At 36.4% G+C, this 18,102-nt stretch overlaps 1 protein-coding gene across 5 annotated transcripts; it reads left to right on the forward strand.

The window, feature by feature from the left end:
- Positions 1 to 38: 38 nt before the first annotated feature.
- On the forward strand, positions 39 to 18,001 carry osbpl1a (oxysterol binding protein-like 1A). Of its 5 annotated transcripts, XM_052538555.1 has the most exons (29): positions 39 to 411; positions 1,891 to 2,016; positions 2,102 to 2,187; positions 2,304 to 2,378; positions 3,623 to 3,734; positions 3,830 to 3,915; positions 4,006 to 4,150; positions 4,417 to 4,484; positions 4,631 to 4,675; positions 4,754 to 4,827; positions 5,488 to 5,551; positions 5,641 to 5,742; positions 5,825 to 5,947; positions 6,662 to 6,743; positions 6,854 to 6,960; positions 7,146 to 7,308; positions 8,682 to 8,874; positions 10,342 to 10,417; positions 10,534 to 10,668; positions 10,879 to 10,976; positions 11,438 to 11,620; positions 12,825 to 12,932; positions 13,019 to 13,108; positions 13,202 to 13,328; positions 13,425 to 13,532; positions 14,131 to 14,254; positions 14,378 to 14,468; positions 16,229 to 16,249; positions 16,948 to 18,001. In XM_052538555.1, exons 2-29 carry the CDS (start codon positions 1,893 to 1,895, stop codon positions 17,048 to 17,050), a joined length of 2,913 nt encoding a protein of 970 aa, XP_052394515.1. In that variant the 5' UTR covers positions 39 to 411; positions 1,891 to 1,892; the 3' UTR covers positions 17,051 to 18,001. The 5 variants fall into 5 exon arrangements, 3 of the variants coding, with proteins under 3 accessions (XP_052394515.1, XP_052394516.1, XP_052394517.1); XR_008149375.1 differs by lacking the exon at positions 16,229 to 16,249 and having other exon boundaries at positions 13,425 to 13,591; positions 16,948 to 17,003; XR_008149376.1 differs by lacking the exon at positions 16,948 to 18,001 and having other exon boundaries at positions 13,425 to 13,591; positions 16,229 to 16,248.
- Positions 18,002 to 18,102: the final 101 nt, after the last annotated feature.

Consider the following 18,102-nt stretch of genomic DNA (forward strand, 5'->3'; position numbering starts at 1 on the left):
ACTATTTTAAACCTATTATTATTAGTAGTAGTACTAGTAGTAGAAGTTGGCTGTTTACGGTCATCCAAACCGGATGTGCATCGTCATCACGCGTGTTGTCAGTCAGCTGTTTATTTCCATATCGCCTTGTGATGTTAGTTAGCGCGCAGTCTGTGTGGAGTTGCACAGCAAATTGTAAGATGTTTGTTAAAGATGCTTGTGAAGAACTTTGCACTATTAGCAAAGACTCTCGTGTGTGAGTGTGAGTCTCTCAAACGGGAAGAGTGCATCGCATGGTCTGTCAACTCTATGATAAAGCAGTTCATGGAAATCATTTGTTGAAATAATTTATGTTTTTTATTGCGGAGTGATCTGCAGCAAGGATGTCTGCGCGTCTCGAACCTCAAGTCATGCTTTAACTTTTAAAAACAGGCAAGTCTTTATATATTTTATAAGTTAGAACTTATGCAAAAATATTTATAAGTTATGTTTGACATGTTTAGAGCGGTTTATACACACACACAGTGATTTTTGTAAATCATTTGGATTTTATTATTTGTTTTATTTTGCATTTTATTTTTGACTGCAGCTCATGACCAATAAACCCACATCCTGATGGAGACCTCCGATATTTGCAAGTAAATGGACTTAAAGATTAAATGAATAGAAACTATCTTCGATGCTCTTCAGCTAGTTTTATCGGTTTAACTCTCAGTTCCTGTGAAGTCAATGCTCTGACAGATAGAAAGCAATCAAATGCAGACAGGTTGATCAAGTTGAACAGTCCTGGTGGTGATGTTGTGCTCAGACAAGTTTGTATCAAGGCTTGAGAGGCCAGAAAGTTAAATGACAGTCGACTTTACTTTGTTATTTACTGCTGAAGTTTATCTTCCATTAACTTTCAAGTCATTTACAACCTTAGAAAAGCACCGCGCTTTCATAACTTTGTGGTGTAACTTAACTATTTCTTTCCAGGAAATGATTGACAGTTCGCTCAAATGTATTTGGTGATAGTGGAAACACTTAAGTGCACGATGATTTTTAACCTATTTTTATTCACTTAAGTTGTGTGTTAGTCTAAGTTTGGCTCTTAAACCTATATATTACATCTTTCTTTTAGCATACTGACCTACATTCAGCACAAACAAAAGCTTTATGCTTTACCAAACGGTTAATCTGCATACAAAGACATTTGTTTTCCTGCCTGGTTGCATCAGTGGCCGACATATTAACCCTGTAAAGTCATAATGCAATGCAATGCAATACAAAGGTGATTGAGAGATGAATGAATAAATGTTCTTCGAAAAACGTGATGCATAATTTTTGATCCTCGCTTTTTAACATGATTTATGGATATTTAAGTAAACCGAAGTTGCTTCAGTCCATCAAGTGTTCAAATTCGATCTTGAAATGTTGCTAAGTGTCTCTTACATTTACGCCGTGAATGTCAAACCAGATTTCACAGAATGTATCATGAGCTGAAATAAGTTTATAGAATGGAAATTTTTTGAAAATGCCTTTTACATGCTTAAAAAAAAATGTAGAGGTAGAAGGCATGTAGTTTTATGTTGATAATTTAGAGGCCTTACAAATATCAATTTCAAATATGATACACTAGGCTATATAGGGTTAACCTGCTTAGAATTAATTATTGTCTGGTTTTCTTTGGTGCTTTTTCACCAGACCTTTATTATAAGGGCATTTCTGATGATGTCACTAATAGGTTCTGCTCTGTTTACGGCTTTTAAATGTTTTCTTCCAGTCTAAACAAGGAAGTCACATGCCATTTGTTTCAGTCTACATTTATATGTTTCCTGGAATATTACATGGCTTTTTAATACCCTTACACGGTTACTCAAGGCTCTGATTTACGGTTTTGTTTGAATGTTATGTTTTTAATTGTTCATGAAGTCATGGAGGAGCTGGACCCGGAGGAGCAGTTCCTCAGGGATGCCAGGAACGGGAACCTAGAAGGAATCCGGAAGCTTTTGATGTCCAAGATAAAGGAGGAGGCCAAAATCGACATCAACTGCAAGGGTAGTACACCTCATTAGGTTTCTATTGATAACTCGAATGTTTCCAGACATATTGGAGTACTATTAACAGCGTTGCATTGTTTCAGGCAAAAGCAAATCTAATCATGGCTGGACTCCTCTTCATCTGGCCTGCTACTTTGGGCACAAAGATGTTGTTGAGACATTACTGAAGGTATTGAACATCTCCGCTTTTTATATACTCATATATGTGTGCACTGGTATTTTTCCGAGTAGAATTAGCGCTTGGTTTTTTAATGTCTAGTTGTTGCTCATCTGTGCTTCTTACAGAATGGAGCAGATGCCAATTTGCCAAATAATGTCGGAGACACACCTCTCCATAAAGCAGCATTCACCGGGAGAAAAGTATGTTTTACTGTCATACTTGTTCATGCACTGAGATATTAGCTTTTGATGATAGACTGATAATCAGTTTGACTAATATAAAAAAAAGAAGAAAGAAATGCAACCAACAATGATATTAAGGAACATTTGTTTCCTGAATGGTTTTGATCATTGTAAATGTTTTTTTACAGGTAAGTAATGTTTTAAATTAAAGATATAAAATAAATTTGCAACCTCGGAAATCACAAATCAAATTATAATTTTAAACAAATCAACATATAATTAACAACAGTAAATCAGTAGAAATGTTGCTTTTGCACACTATCTGCCATGTGCCTTGCACTGCTTTATTTAACTTTATTTTTTATTTCTGTTATATGGCTTTTTTACATGCCCTTATTGTAAAGTTGTATCTTACGTGTTATATTTGATCTAGATTTTTACTACTGTACTCTACATGTAGAAAATTGACAATAAAGCTGACTTGACTTGATATATATGTGTGTGTGTGTGTGTGTGTGTATATATATATATATATATATATATATATATATATATATATATATATATATATATATATATATATACACACATACACGTTTTTATTTAATATAATGTTTATTTTATGTCAAGTAATACATTGGCTATCGGTTAGTGGTTAGCAGAGTCATAAAAGGCATTTTTGGGCAATCTCAAAGAAGTGCTATACTTTTGAGCCATATGAGTGTGTATAGCCTTAAAGGGATATTCCACCCTAAAATTTAAATTTAGTCATCAATTACTTACCCCGATTTAGTTCCAAACCCATAAAAGCTTAGTTCGTCTTCAGAACACAATTTAATATATTTTGAAAGAAAACCAGGAGGCTTGTGACTGTCCCATAGACCGACAAATAAATGACACTGTCAAGGTCCAGAAAAGTTTGAAAGACGTCGTCAGAATAGTCAGTGGTTCAACCGTAACGTTATGAAGCGACGAGAATACTTTATGTATGCGAAGAAAACAACAACAAATCCACATCACCATTGCGCCGTTTTGGAAAACATCCGCTGAACGCAATCTGCATACGTTATAACATTATAATCATCCAAAATATCTTAAATTGTGTTCTGAAGACGAACAAAGCTTTTACGGGTTTGGAACGACATGGGGGTAAAGTGATTAATGACAAAATTCCCTTTATATCCCTTTAAATCCCTGATATAGTAACTACTCACCTGAATGTTAATACTGATTGGATACTGAATGCTAGTTTTGTGGTTTAGGAGGTTGTAATGTTGCTTCTTCAGTATGACGCTTGCGCTTCTGTCATCAACGGCATGGCCCAGATACCTAAAGACATTACCCAGAGTGCTGAGATTAAAAGCATGTTGGAGGGTAAGCGTGCTGAAAGTGCATGAAATCGTATTTATTTTGGATAAAGTCCGCAGAATGATTGCTAAATCACTAGCATTCAATTTCTGACCTTGTAGCTGCTGAGCGGACTGAAGAGAGGAAACTAGAGGAGCAGCTGCTTGAGGCGGCGCGGGAAGGAGCCTTGTCTACCCTCACAAGACTGGTAACCTTGCTAACTACTTTGCAGAACTTGTTGTTGTCACTAAACCCCTTTGAGCAGTTGTGAGGTCTGATCTTCTTGTTCCTCGTGTAGCTAAACATGAAGAAACCCCCAAACATAAGCTGTACAGACTTGTTGGGCAACACGCCGCTGCACTGCGCCGCTTACAGAGGCCAGAAACAGTGCGCCGTCAAGCTCCTTCAGCACAAGGCCAACCCCAACATCAAGAACAAAATCGGTAGTGAGCTCCTCCTTATAGTAGCGTCGCTTTTTAAAGCATTCAACACTGCTGTGTTTGTCGCCAAGTCAGTATTTTCGCAATTCGATGTTGTTATTGATGTTGTAGTTTCGTTACGGTCTTAGTCGTATTTTTACTATTTTAGCACATCTACAAATTTATATATAACAATGCATATTTTTTTTTGTTGATTGACCTCTGACTTTTTGTGGTTGCCTTATACATGTTGATTAATTTTTGCATTTTTGTTTCTCATTTGCTTTTAGATCAGACTGTTTTTGATTTGGCTAACGATGCAGAAATGAAGCAGATCATTACAGGAAATGTTATGAAAGTAGGTTCAATTAATTCGACAGTTCAAATACATGTAATTAAAAAATATCACCATATCATAACGCTGATGTTTTGACACTTATTTACGATGGTGTAGGTTTTTTTTTGTGAATTTGGTTTTATTGTTATGACACTTTCCTCCTGTAGGGCATGACGCGACATGTTAAAATGTTTGAGGGGCCTCTTTGGAAGGTATGCTTTATCAAAATCTATAACTATAGTAGACAGATTTGGAATATTTTTCAATTTCCTTTTCTAATTTTATTTTAGAGCTCGAGGTTTTTTGGCTGGCGCTCCTACTGGGTAGTTCTTCAGGACGGAGTCTTGTCATGGTACCCTAAACAGTGAGTATCTGCCTCTATTCCCCAAATGTGATGCTGTAATAATTGAAATATATGTATAATAAATAATAGAATGTAGTGATAGTAAAATTACTGTAATTAAAGACTTATTTTGTAAAATGTACAGAGATAAATGCTGTAAAACTAAAAAAAAAAAAAATCATATTTGAAGAAAAGAAATACGGTAAAATTGTAAATATTCCAAAAAATTTTACTTAAATGCAATGTTAAGAAAATTGCTTAAAGACTTATTTTGCAAAAGCTACAGAATTTGTTTTAAAATCCTTTTTAGCTCATAATGTGTATATATACAGTATATAGTATCATAATATATAATAAAATATGAACGTAAAATTTCTGAAATTAAAGACTAATTTAGTAAAATTCGAAGAAAGAAATATTGGAAACTGACATTTTTATTGTAAAGTTTCAAAAAATTTTAAACCATCAAGGATACAATAGATATTAAAATGTAATGATAAATAAATAGCTAAAATGAAAGACTTATTTTGCTAAATTTGAAAAGAAAAAAAAAATTGTATTGTAACTCATCAAGGTCATGATATAAAAAACTTTTTAATGAAAGGAAAATTACCCCCAAAAATAATGTTTCAAAATAAATATTTGAAAACCTTTTTTTTTTTTTTTTTTTTTTAACTCAAGGTCAGATGCAGATTCAAACACTCACCGGCAAGGTTGCAAACCGCTAACACAAGCGCAGAGCATGGTAAGATTAATTTGATGAACAAAATGCTGATTCATGCATGTGGGACATTTAACATGATTTCCCAAACAGCTTTTCTTTCTAACTTTCAGATTAAAGCGAAAGATAACTGCTATTTCACAGTCCGATGCTTTGACAACACTGTTCACCATTTCAAAGTGTCACAGACGAACGACCCCGAATCTACCAGAGAAGTGAGATTTCTTTCAGCTCTGTGGTTAGATTAGACTGGAGTGTGTGGCGTATGTGTGTATGAATGTGTGTGTTATTTTTCAGAGGTGGCTTGAGGCCATAGAGGAACATTCAGCCTTTAGCACTCATTACTGCTCACAGGACCCAGAGAGCGAGGAAGAGGAAGACAACGTTGTGTCTGTACATGAGCTTTCTGACTCCCTTCAGGTGAGAATTCACATCGGGATCTTAATTTATTAATGAAACTGTTTCTTGCCCGTCACATCAGCTGACAGAATGCACATGGCCGCTCTTCCTTCCTCTTCTATGAGGATCCATAGCTGTTCATCATGTGACATAATGATCTTTCAGCAGAAAAAGGTTGTATGATTCACCGAAACAATTACAAAGATAAATTTAATTTGTGTGTATACAACTTTTATATATATATAACCAACATTTTCTAAGTACATACAATGAGGTTATCTAATGCTAAAGTTAAAATGAATAAAAATAAATACATACGTTTAAATTATTCATTTTATTTAGTTGTTCATATTTATTTATTTATATATATATATATCTATATATATTTTTATTTATTTATTTATATATATATATATATATATAGTGCACTATAAGACTATATATCATAAATACACTGCATAATTTAATTAATAATATTATTAGCAGAAAATGATTGAGCTGTTGTCTACATTATTACATGATAATTAATTAATTAACTTTTGTGCCATAAAAATGAACTATAAATAGACTGTGTGTCTCATGCTCATATTTTCTGCAGTTCAAAGAAAAATGAGCTCTGACTTCCCTTTTCGCTCTAACCGCGGGAAGTGGTGAAGTTGACTAACCCTGACCCTTTCTTACAGTCTTAACATTTCTCTTTCATAATATCCATCTTGTTCCTCTTTCGTGTGACAGCGGGCCGAGGCTTGCCATCAGAAACTGGAGACGGAGGTGTTGGCTCTCCTGTCCATGGTGAAAGAAGATGGCCTGGCAGAACGTAAGGTTTTGAGTCACCCGCTGCCTCTGATTGGCCGAAACCACATATACAGACCTGTTTTTTTTTTGTTTAGTTTTTTAAAGCCGCAGTGCATTTTTATATTCTTGCAGGAGTCCCTGCAGCAGTTGTTCAGAAGCTGAAGGAGGTCTGTGAAGCCTCCAGTGAAACCTGCTCCTCACTGCACCAGTGTCTAGGGCTTTTTTCCAAACAGGAAGGAGTATGTCCCTATTTCATTGCACATCCATTCAAAAATGTTGATATATTTGTCAAATAAAGCCCCCAAAATACTTTTTTTTAAAAGACAAAACAACAGGTAGAATCATTGTTAATGGTCCCAAATACACTGAAAGTATAAAACATGTCTTTATATAATGAATTTAAAGTGTGCCTGTGTTTTTCCAGGCACGCAGTTTGAAACTGGAGCAGGAGCTGGAGAAGAATAAGATCCTGTCGGAGGCTCTGCAGACGCTGGCCACTGAACATCATGAGCTGGAGCAGTCGGTGGTTAAAGGCTCGTCGCCCCGCAGCGTCCTCAGCGAAGACGAGTTCCACGACGCTCTGTCGGGTTCGTAAGCTTAAGAGTAACACAGCCAACCCTGCAAACACTTCAGCTCAAACATTTGGGGGTGGTTTTTGAAAGACATTGCTACTTTTATTTATCAAGGGTGTATTAAATCAATCAAAGGTGACAGTAAAGACGTTTATAATGTTACAAAAGGATTTGTATTTCAATTCAATTCTGTCATTTTTAACTTTCTACTCCTCAAACAATCCTGAAAAAGTTTTTTTCCACAATTATTAAGCAAGACAACTGTTTTCAACATTCGTAATAAGAAATGTTTATTGAGCAGCAGATCATCATTTTAGAATAATTTCTAAAGGATCATGTGACACTGAAGACTGCAGTAATGATGCTGAAAAAAATCAGCTTTGCGTTAGAAATAAATTACTTTTTAAAATATTTTCGGTAACACTTTAGTATAGGGTCCAATTCACACTAATAACTATTTGCTTATTAGCATGTCTATTATTAACATATTCTCTGTTTATTAGTGCTTATAAAGTACATATAATGCATGACATCCATAATCCTACCCAATACCCTAAACTTAACAACTACCTTATAAACTATTAATAAGCAGCAAATAAGGAGATAATTGAGGCAAAAGTAATAGTTAATGGTTAGTTAATGGTGAGAATTTGACCCTAAAATAAAGTGTGACCATATTTTCATATAGAAAATAGTTATTTTGAATTGTAATTATATTTTACAGTTTTATTGTTTTTAACTATTTTTGACCAGATAAATGAGCATTAGAGAGATGCCCCACACTTTTGGAATAATTACATTTTTATTTACATGTGGCCTTTTGCCTTTTTAATTGTGCAGATATAGTTTTAGAGAGTGAAGGGATATAATTTAATTGTAATCCGATATAAGTTGAGAACATTTTTTATTTGTAGCATTGGCATATGCAAATTTCTGGACCATTTCCCTACTGAATAAACAGTAGAGTGACAGAAAATGTACAGAGAATGTGATCAGAAAACTACTGAATTAAAACCTCATAAGCACCAAGGCTCAACAATCTCAATTTTGTAAAATAAAGTTTTTTGAGTTTTCAGGCCAAGTTGATAAATGCATAGATTTAATTTTTTCTTGTGATGTCCAAAATAATTACACACCATGAGTCGATGTGAAACTTGTCAGCCATATCAGAGCCTGCAGTGTAAATACTGTTACAGTTAACAAGGAAATCTTCAGATTTAACTTCATAAGTATGTGGCACCTTTCTCAGGGACGTGTCCTGTCACTTCCGTCTGTGTGATTCCATTAAACGCCACCCGATCCCCTGCTCAGGTTTCTTGCGAGAGCCCGTCGCCGTCAGTCGCTCATTGTCCGTCTAAGCCATGTCTGTTTGTGCTCGGTCGCCGCAGATTCAGACTGTGAGCCTGTGCTGAGCAGTTGTGAAACAGCTACCCATTCGTACGAAGACGGAGAGGACTTCAATTCCGAGCTCTTCTGCAGCATCTCGAGTCATCTCAGCGGCAGGATGTCCCGGGAAGACCGTCGTGGAGAGGAAGAGGACGACGATGAGGTGGCCAGTGTTAACGGAGTGAAGAAATACAGGTGGGAACGCCTAAAACGCAAACTACGAACTATTTTGTACTGGGTATTTCTTGCATAACAACATTAACTAAATATTTAGTTTTTTTAAATAAGAAAGTTAAAAACGCAAAGCATCTGGAAATTCCCAGTGGGTTTTAAATAAAAAAACAAACTTGTACAATTAAACATACAAGTGTATAAATCATTTTTGTCTCGGACGTAACATTCAACCCAGTTTGTTTTTCAGTGTCACTTTGTTGTTATTTGTCTAGTTTCTTACACGCAACTTCTCTGTGTTTTTTGTTTTGGTTTGTATCTCATGGTAAATAATTTAGCGAGCCGAGGCCAGAAGAGGCGCACTCATAATGAAATGGTAAAAGATTGATGAGGCAGCCGAGTTTAATGCTGTAATTTGAACTCTTAAGGCTCGGCATGTTGATTGACAGCCCATTGACTTATAGTTGACTGACTTCGCAGCAGATCACGGAGTTAACTTTATTTACTGGATAACTCTGTATTATAATAGTGTATTTAGAAAATGCAGGTTCATGCAATAAAATATAATAAAAAATGGGTTTATGTTTATACACACACATTTTTTTTTATTATAATTTATTTACATAATTTTTGATGTATATATGAGCTGATCAAAGAGACTTATTTTTATTGCACATCTGGGTAACTATTTTATCAAATTATATTTAGAAAATACAACATGTATATAATACATGAACATAATGTTGTATTTTATAATTGTTTAAAATATATTTTTTATTTTCTTGAAATATATAATAAAATAATTTAGTGTACAGTATTTTATTGTTATATACATTTCATAAATATGAAAAAAATTACTTAAAATATAACATTATTTTGCATTATTTTTTTATGTCAGCAAGCTGAATATATAAATAATTTTATATATATATATATATAAAAAAGTATATATTTAGTGTTCCTGTAGCTCAAGTGGTAGAGCATTGCGTTTCAAGCGCAAGGTTGGGAGTTTGATTCCCCGGGAACACATGATAGGTAAAAATTGATAGCCTGAATACACTGTAAGTCGCTTTGGATAAAAGTGTCTACTAAATGCATAAATTTACATATATATATATATATATATATATCCTTTTATTGTTTGTATATTAATACTTTATAACGAGCAGAAAAAGCAACAATTAACTACACCACATCTTATGTTTATATTCAGCAGGTACAGTATAAAAAGAGCAGGTTTCTGTGTATCTTGAGCACTTTGAAACTGATCGGGACACTGGCCCTGTTTTGCTGAATAAGATATAAAGCCTCTGTTACCTGTCAGATATCACTAGTCTAGACGCGTTCCGTCTGCATGACAACAGCAGAAACGGTTAACATGGAAACAGCTTTTATATATAAAAATATATTAGTGGTTTCTTAATCTAAACAGACATTTTTCAGAAGCTGACAAGGCACAACTCAAGTTACTTACCTTTAATTATTCCACAGGACAAGTTTACCAGCGCCCATGTTCTCCAGAAATGACTTCAGCATCTGGAGCATACTGAGGAAGTGCATTGGGATGGTGAGCTTTTTACCATTGTGTAACATTTCACTTGCACTTTTACTGTAAGACAGTGTCTTTTTCAATCAAAACACTTAAGCGCCATATCCATATGATTGATTTCATCTCTCTTTTAGGAGCTGTCTAAGATCACCATGCCTGTTATTTTTAATGAGCCGCTGAGCTTTCTACAAAGATTAACAGAATATATGGAGCACACGTACCTCATCCATCAGGCTAATGCTTCAGACGACTCTATTGAGAGAATGAAGGTAAAAAAACAATGTACCTGAAGTATCTGAACACACCAGCGAAACCCCTCACATGCCAAATAACAATGAAATATGGCCAATTAATCTGCTAACTCTCAATATGGCCAGTTTTCACATTTTCTGACCTGAAATAGTCGTTGAATTTGGTTAATTAAATGAATGATTCTATATTAGATATTCAGTCTAATAAAAAAGGTGTTTTCTATCAAGTGTGTGGCCGCGTTTGCCGTATCAGCTGTGGCATCTCAGTGGGAAAGGACGGGTAAACCCTTCAACCCCCTGCTAGGAGAAACGTACGAGTTGGTCAGGTGAGAAATCCCAACCCTGTCTGAATGCTAATTTGTTAGCATTCAGGTGCAGTCCCATTTTTTTGATGTTTAGTTATTGTTTGCGGGTGAAATCCAGTCATTTCAGTAGTAATTCAGCTGAAGGTGAAAGATTTCCCCACACAGATTTCTTAACAGATTCAGTCATGCATGTTGACAACAGATGCTTGCTTTTCAAAGTGACTTCTGTGTAAGTTGTGCTTCATACAGTGCTACTCTATTGACAATGGACGGGTGAAATTTTGCCAATGTGAACACACCTTTAATGTAAATGTAATGTTTTAGTTTTCATTTGTTAGCATTTGGGTTAGCATTAGCATTGCAAGTGTGACTTTTGTTAATTTGATAGCATTAGCATAAAATCACACTCATCGCGTGAATATCAATACATCAATGTGTTGTGCTCTTGGGCTTAGTTACCATGTTTTTTCCTCAACCTTCAGGGATGATCTTGGTTTCCGGCTGATATCAGAACAAGTGAGCCACCATCCTCCCATCAGCGCCTTCCACGCAGAGGGTTTGCAGAAGGACTTTGTGTTTCATGGCTCTATCTACCCCAAACTCAAGTTCTGGGGCAAAAGCGTGGAAGCCGAACCTAAGGGCATCATCACTCTAGAACTTCCCAAGTAAGCGTCTGCTCTCTGTGCGATGGCACTTTACTAAAGCCCCTTTCACACTGCCATTCCGGCAAATACAGGGGTAAAGTGTTCCTGCAATTGGTCCCTGGTCGCTAGATTTTGCACTTTCACACTGCCAGTGATGACCCGGTATATGTGCGTGCTTTCACATACAACCCTTGAAGACCCCGTAACGACACGTGACATCAGCGCGTGAAGTGTTATGTACGAGTCGACAACGCTTGGCACGTTATACTTTAACTGAAGCAAGCAAACGATCTCGGCGTCAGCGCCGAAAGTGAGGAACTAACTGATCTCTGCTTCATTACAGTTTGCAAATATGTTTTCGTCGCGAACGTTGATCTTCCTTCAAAACAGCCGGTAAAAGAGTTGCGGGATAACGCGCGTCATCACTTCGATACGGAATTAGATCTGGCTTTAGATCTGGCTTTTGATCACACAGCGCTCGTCCAATGTCGCAATGTTACTAGGTCCCCGACCCAGGTTCAATTCGGTAATCGATCCCGAGCCGTGGTTGCTTTCACACAGAAGGCGACCCAGCAATGTTCTGGAAATATTGCGGGTCCGACGTGCAGTGTGAAAGGGGCTTAATATCCACACATTGACTACGTTTACAAGCTGTTAAAATTCGGGTTATGGTCGGGTTAAGGTCACTATTCGGGTTTCTGAAACATGTGATATACATGGAATGTGTAATCAGTCGCCAATATCCCGATGTAAACGGCGACGCACGGTTAGCGTCTGGACGTACGGACAACATTAAGACGCAATATGTGTCATTTCCGATTTTTTTTATGCGCCGTCTCTACTCAAAAGACCAAGATTCCTTGCGAATAGAATTTTGATGGGGATATGCCGAAACGCGTTTACAAGACCAAATATTCGGGTTAGAAAAGGGGTACCCCAGGTAAAAAAAAACGGAATATGAGCATATCCGGGTTTTTGCCGGTGTTTACATGGCCGTGCGCGACCGGGTTATTGCTAATATTCCGGTTTTGAACGGGTTATTGGCTGCATGTAAACATAGTCATTGTTTAGTGAGGTTTCGAAGTTCGTACATTTTTAGTAAATGTTGAATAAAGTCTACGATGACTGTTATTGATGAATCATGATTTATCAACATGTTTGTACATAGATTTTGTGTGTATTCCATTTGTTTGAGACTCATTGTCAAATAATAAACTCGTTGTAGGCATAATGAGGCATACACATGGACCAACCCCACGTGCTGTGTCCACAACATCATCGTTGGACAGCTGTGGATCGAACAGTACGGCAGTGTGGAGGTTATCAACCACAGGTGTCAACAAGCTTCTGTAAATGTATTAGTTCTGGTTTAACTTAAACTTTACTTATGTGGCTCTTTTGACTGATATTTGCCAACAGAACTGGTGAAAAATGCTGTCTGAGTTTCAAACCGTGTGGGCTGTTTGGGAAGGAATTACATAAGGTTGAAGGCTACATCCTGGACAAGAGGTCAGCTGTTTGGAGTTTAACTTATCCATGTTAAATATTCCCGCCATCGCCACATTGCTATTTTACATTGATTATTTGTGTATTTCCATGCAGCAAAAAGAAAGTGTACAATCTTTATGGGAAATGGACGGAATGCATGTACATAGTTGACCCAGCTTCATTTGAAACTCACAGGAAGAATGATAAGAAAGCATCAGAAGACAAGAAAAGCAGTAAACAGGTTATTCTGAAAGTTTTCATCCAACATAAGTCGAGATAGGTTTAAATGAGAGGGATATACTGTATGGTTTATAACGGTTTGCTTGGTGTTTCTCAGACATCAGACGCAGAAGAAACACCTCAGCTAGGTGGAGATTCACTAGAGGTTATCCCAGGAAGTCAGTTGCTCTGGAGAATAGCACCTAGACCAGAAAACTCTGCCCAGGTCCGTTCCAGTTTAGTTGAAGCTCTGGGAAACCTTGTCCCAGAAAAATCTGGGTTACGGTGAGGCACTTGCAATGGAAGTGAATGGCACTTCAAAATAATCAGTTTAAATTTTATAGCAACAAGAGCTTAACAATGTGAGAGTTTGCATGATTTAAAAAAAAAAAAAAGTACAATTTTTGTGTTCATTTTTCAACTTTGGCATCATGACATCACCGTGAACCCTAAAATGACTAATGTTAAGTTAAGAAAATTTAATACAGCTCAAATAATACAGAAGTTTTAAGGGTAGAATTTGTAAACGTTAAAATAATCACGATTTCAGTACACATGCCACAACACATTAGCAGAATAGGTGTTTACAGGATTAAAAAAAAATTATATACCTTTTGTGTGTAAAAAAAAAAAAAATTGTATGCTGCAAAAATTGACTCATTGTAAGTGTGTCACCGTGACCTCCACTTTTGTTTTTAAAGAAAACAAGGGATGAGTGGATTTTTTTTTTTTTGTGGTAAAAAAGTTGTATCAATTTTTGCATCCTTTGAAATCTAACTGAATTTTCCACTTATCTGTAATTTGGTTTTATTTGCATAAAACAGATGTACAACTTCACTACATTTGCAATGCAGCTCAATGAGCTGGACAAAGAGATTGAAGCGGTCATCCCAAAAACTGACAGCAGACTGAGGCCTGACATTCGAGCCATGGAGAACGGAGATATTGGTGTGTGTTTGTTTCCATAATGATGATATTTCTAATTCATACTTTATGTCCTTTGAACCTACCACAAATGAGCTGCATTTAAATATTTAGAGGTTGAATAACTTTCTGTTTTGAACATCTTAGACCTGGCCAGCGAGGAGAAGAAGAGATTAGAGGAGAAACAGAGGGCGGCACGTAAGAACCGCTCTAAGTCGGATGATGATTGGAAGATGAGGTGCATAAATATTGCATATTTTCACATTTTGCGGGGTTTGCGTTTTCAAAAAGTTACTACAGTTTAGGGATGGGCGATATGGACTTAAAACTATATCACAATATTTTCTGGTATTTATTGGAATAATGATATCGATGATTATTCATATGCCTCCAATGAGAGACAAAAAAACTCCTGTTTCTTTAGATAGGTGGTCTCTTTACTGTACATGTAAATGTAATGTCGGTTTCATTCATACTGGAAGCCAGAGGGTGACCTCGCTCATAAAATAGTAATGTAATTGAACTGATGGTGTTCCAGGAAATCCCTAATATGGACAAAGGCTTCCAGCCATCACCATGGATGAGAAAAACCGAAAGACCGAAACGGTTAAACTGATCAAACATAAGGACAATAAACACACAACGGTTTATTTGTATTCTTCAATCCATCATGGGTATTTTTATAAGAATAAAGCATATTTATATAAGCATATTTTTCTCCTCAATATGACGTTCCGAAGAGTTAATATGACGTTCCCACAAATTAATATCTCGTGGCCACAACATAATAACTCGTGGGAACGTGATAATATATCGTGGCCACGACAAAACTAAGTAAACTGAACAAGTCACCTTACAGGCACTGTACATAAGATCAACCCCCGTTTGCAACTACTATGCGCCCTTGATACTAGAGCTTAGATCGGGCCCAACAAATCAAGCCCGAACCTACCCGAGCCCGTTGTGTCCGAGCCCGGCCCGGCCCGACACGTTCACTGTAATTATGAGCCCGAGCCCGATTTAAACCCGACCATTTTTAATATATGGGCCGTTATAACCAGGGGCGGCGCCAGAATTTTTTTTTTTTTTTTTTTACCGCAGGTGCTGTGCTGTGCTACGGGGGAGCTGTATATATATAGCATTTAATGCACGAGACAAAGCCAACACATATGTTGTTGTCACTCCCCACGACTAGTTTAAAATGTTTCCATACCTCCGATTTTCCTCCAAACTTGCTCAAAGTTAATTCTCCTGTTTTTTTTTCTTTGATTCTTCAAGCTCCATGTTGCACTTAATCTACTGAATAGTAGGCTACAGCGCGCACAGCAGGTGTGATGCGTCACGCATGCGAGACTGCGAGTGGACGAGACGCTGCGCATGACGTGCTTTATCAAGGGCCCGACCCGGCCCGAGGACGGTGGCGGGAAATATCGGCCCGGCCCGGCCAGAGAATCAAAGCTCTACTTGATACGCACTTCTGTTGTGTCCGCGGCAGACTTCTACCCAACCCTCAAAGCAGCATTATGTCACTAAAGTGAGGGTTTAGGTTGCGATTTGGGAAATGGTCTAGGTTTTATCATCATTATCGTGCAAAGACTAATTATTATTGTGGGGAGAATTAATATCGGTATATCGCAAATGGTAAGATATCGCCCATCCCTACTATAGTTATTGTTCATAATAAATCAAAATGGGATCTCCTTCAAACAGTGCTTTTCAAAATCATTAATTTTGTTTTTTGATGAACATGTTATAAAATATCAGTAAAAAATTATGCATGTAACACTTTTTTGTGATGTTAGGGTTTGCTTGTGACTAACTGAATTTATTAGACCACTTTCATTCATAGCTTAATGGTATTTACTTAAGTAACTCATTGATGTTTAACAGCACTCTTAGTCCTGGTTCACTAGACACTGTCCTTTGCATTTAACCCCATTTTCCCCTTCATTTCTTCTGCCATTATCATCTGTCCTCTGACTTTGCTGCGGTGAGCAGACACATCAGCTCTGGCCCCAGGTTTGATGCTTGCTTTGTTGCTCTGTCTTCTGCATTCAACTGTTTCACTCCATAATCGTAATTGAATTGCCTTAAGCGACTGGGATCTATCCACAGTCTGTAATTATAGCACAAGACAGGATGTTTGTGGTAGAACAGCATGCATAACAATAGTCCCATACACAATGATAGTAAAACATTTGCTTCGTGTATAAGGGTTCACCATTGTGAGCTTTCAAAGACTATTTAAATTCAAAATTAGTGATAATTTAGTATGAAAAACAACTAGAGAACTTTTAATACTAGTATTTCACTAAATGTATACATAGTATATGGTGTAATAGTGTTATCGACAGTCTTTTTGTCATATGCAAATGAAACTTCACACCAAAGGAATGAGTTGTTGTTGTTTTTTATGTCCCCCTTAGACAATCTATTTTTAATGTGGAATAAGATGGTGTAAACAGAGCTCTCTGGCCTTCTACTGCAAGAGCAGGGTGAAACTTTACACCTGGTTCAAGTGTTACAGCCAAATGCTCCACCAAATCTATTGAACAAAGAACGATACGATTCTAATGGGGGTCAATTAAAAAAAAAATTTCACACATGTTTGGCTGTTGACCACAAGCGACTCAATGTGACAAAACTAGAAAAATCCCATTATAATCAGTGTTATTACATGTCTGCTAAACTGAGCCTTTTCTTGTTGCCTGAAACAGGTGGTTTAATCAAGGTCCAAATCCACACAACGGCTCTCAGGACTGGCTGTTCTCCAATGGTTACTGGGACCGTGATTATTCCCAATTACCAGACATCTACTGACCTACAGGAATTGTAAATTGTATAGTCAAGACTACTTATAATGTCACTATAAAACTGCACCCTGTGCTGGTTGGCCAGGTGAACATTTCAGATATCATAAATAATACACTGTTTCAAGAAAGAACTTTATTTAAGCTCACTAATATGCATATGTAATAATCAAAGGTTTTAGAAACTACAGATTGTGACATATCATGGAGATGATAATCACAAGTTGGGCTTGATATAGTAATATCAGTGTACTGTTATAGCAATAATGGTTCTGTTTTAGTCTAAAGAAAAATGTCTTAAGGTTTTTTTTTTTTTTAGATTTGTTAACTATGGTAGATTTTGGGTGTCCCCCAAGGCTCAATTCTGAGTCCGTTTTGTTTTCAGTTCGTTGGCTTAAAATTAACTTGGCATTTCTTGAGTTGGAAAATTCCCACAGCGTTGAGTGTGGAATTTGGTTAAAAAACTGCTGGGTGTTATACTTTTTACAATTTAGAGTTTCTATTCTCCACACACAATACAGTATTAGGACAGTGTGTCTATTTCTGCTGCTCTCTCTGTTGTGATGTTGATTTTAATTTAGAGAGATGCCTCTGTGGTTAACACCACAGTGATATAATATAATATTGAATATATTATATATCCTAATATATTGACTAATATGCTTTGTTATATCATGATATAACAATCTTATTTTAATTATGTATTTATCATGAGTTAGTTATTCATCTATTTTTACAATTTTAAAGTATAAAGTTGGTCAGAAACATGAAGCTGTAATGACCACTTGATGTGGATCTACTTTTAACCCATTACCAGTTTATTTTCTGTGTGTACACGTGTGTATATTTTCTTATCAAAATAAAAATGTCTACAGATGATGAACAGAATAATTCTGTGCATAAAAGGCAATACCGTATTTAGATCCACATCTAAAAAATAAAAACCTAAAAAAAAAAAAAAGTGTTATGAGCATTTTATACAATATATGCTCTTACAACCGTAACGTTAAGCTGAATGAGTTACCGCACAACAAAAATGTAACCAACAACTACCTTGACTAT

The sequence above is a fragment of the Carassius gibelio genome, chromosome A22 (assembly GCF_023724105.1).
Source record: "Carassius gibelio isolate Cgi1373 ecotype wild population from Czech Republic chromosome A22, carGib1.2-hapl.c, whole genome shotgun sequence".
NCBI classification, from domain to species: domain Eukaryota; kingdom Metazoa; phylum Chordata; class Actinopteri; order Cypriniformes; family Cyprinidae; genus Carassius; species Carassius gibelio.

What these genes read in the sequence shown, in the direction of transcription:
- osbpl1a (XM_052538555.1), top strand. Translation starts at nt 1,893, where the DNA reads ATGGAGGAGCTGGACCCGGAGGAGCAGTTCCTCAGGGATGCCAGGAAC. An exon ending in AATCGACATCAACTGCAAGG is followed by an intron (nt 2,017 to 2,101) that starts GTAGTACACCTC and finishes GCATTGTTTCAG; the next exon opens with GCAAAAGCAAATCTAATCAT. An exon ending in TAACACAAGCGCAGAGCATG is followed by an intron (nt 5,552 to 5,640) that starts GTAAGATTAATT and finishes TCTAACTTTCAG; the next exon opens with ATTAAAGCGAAAGATAACTG.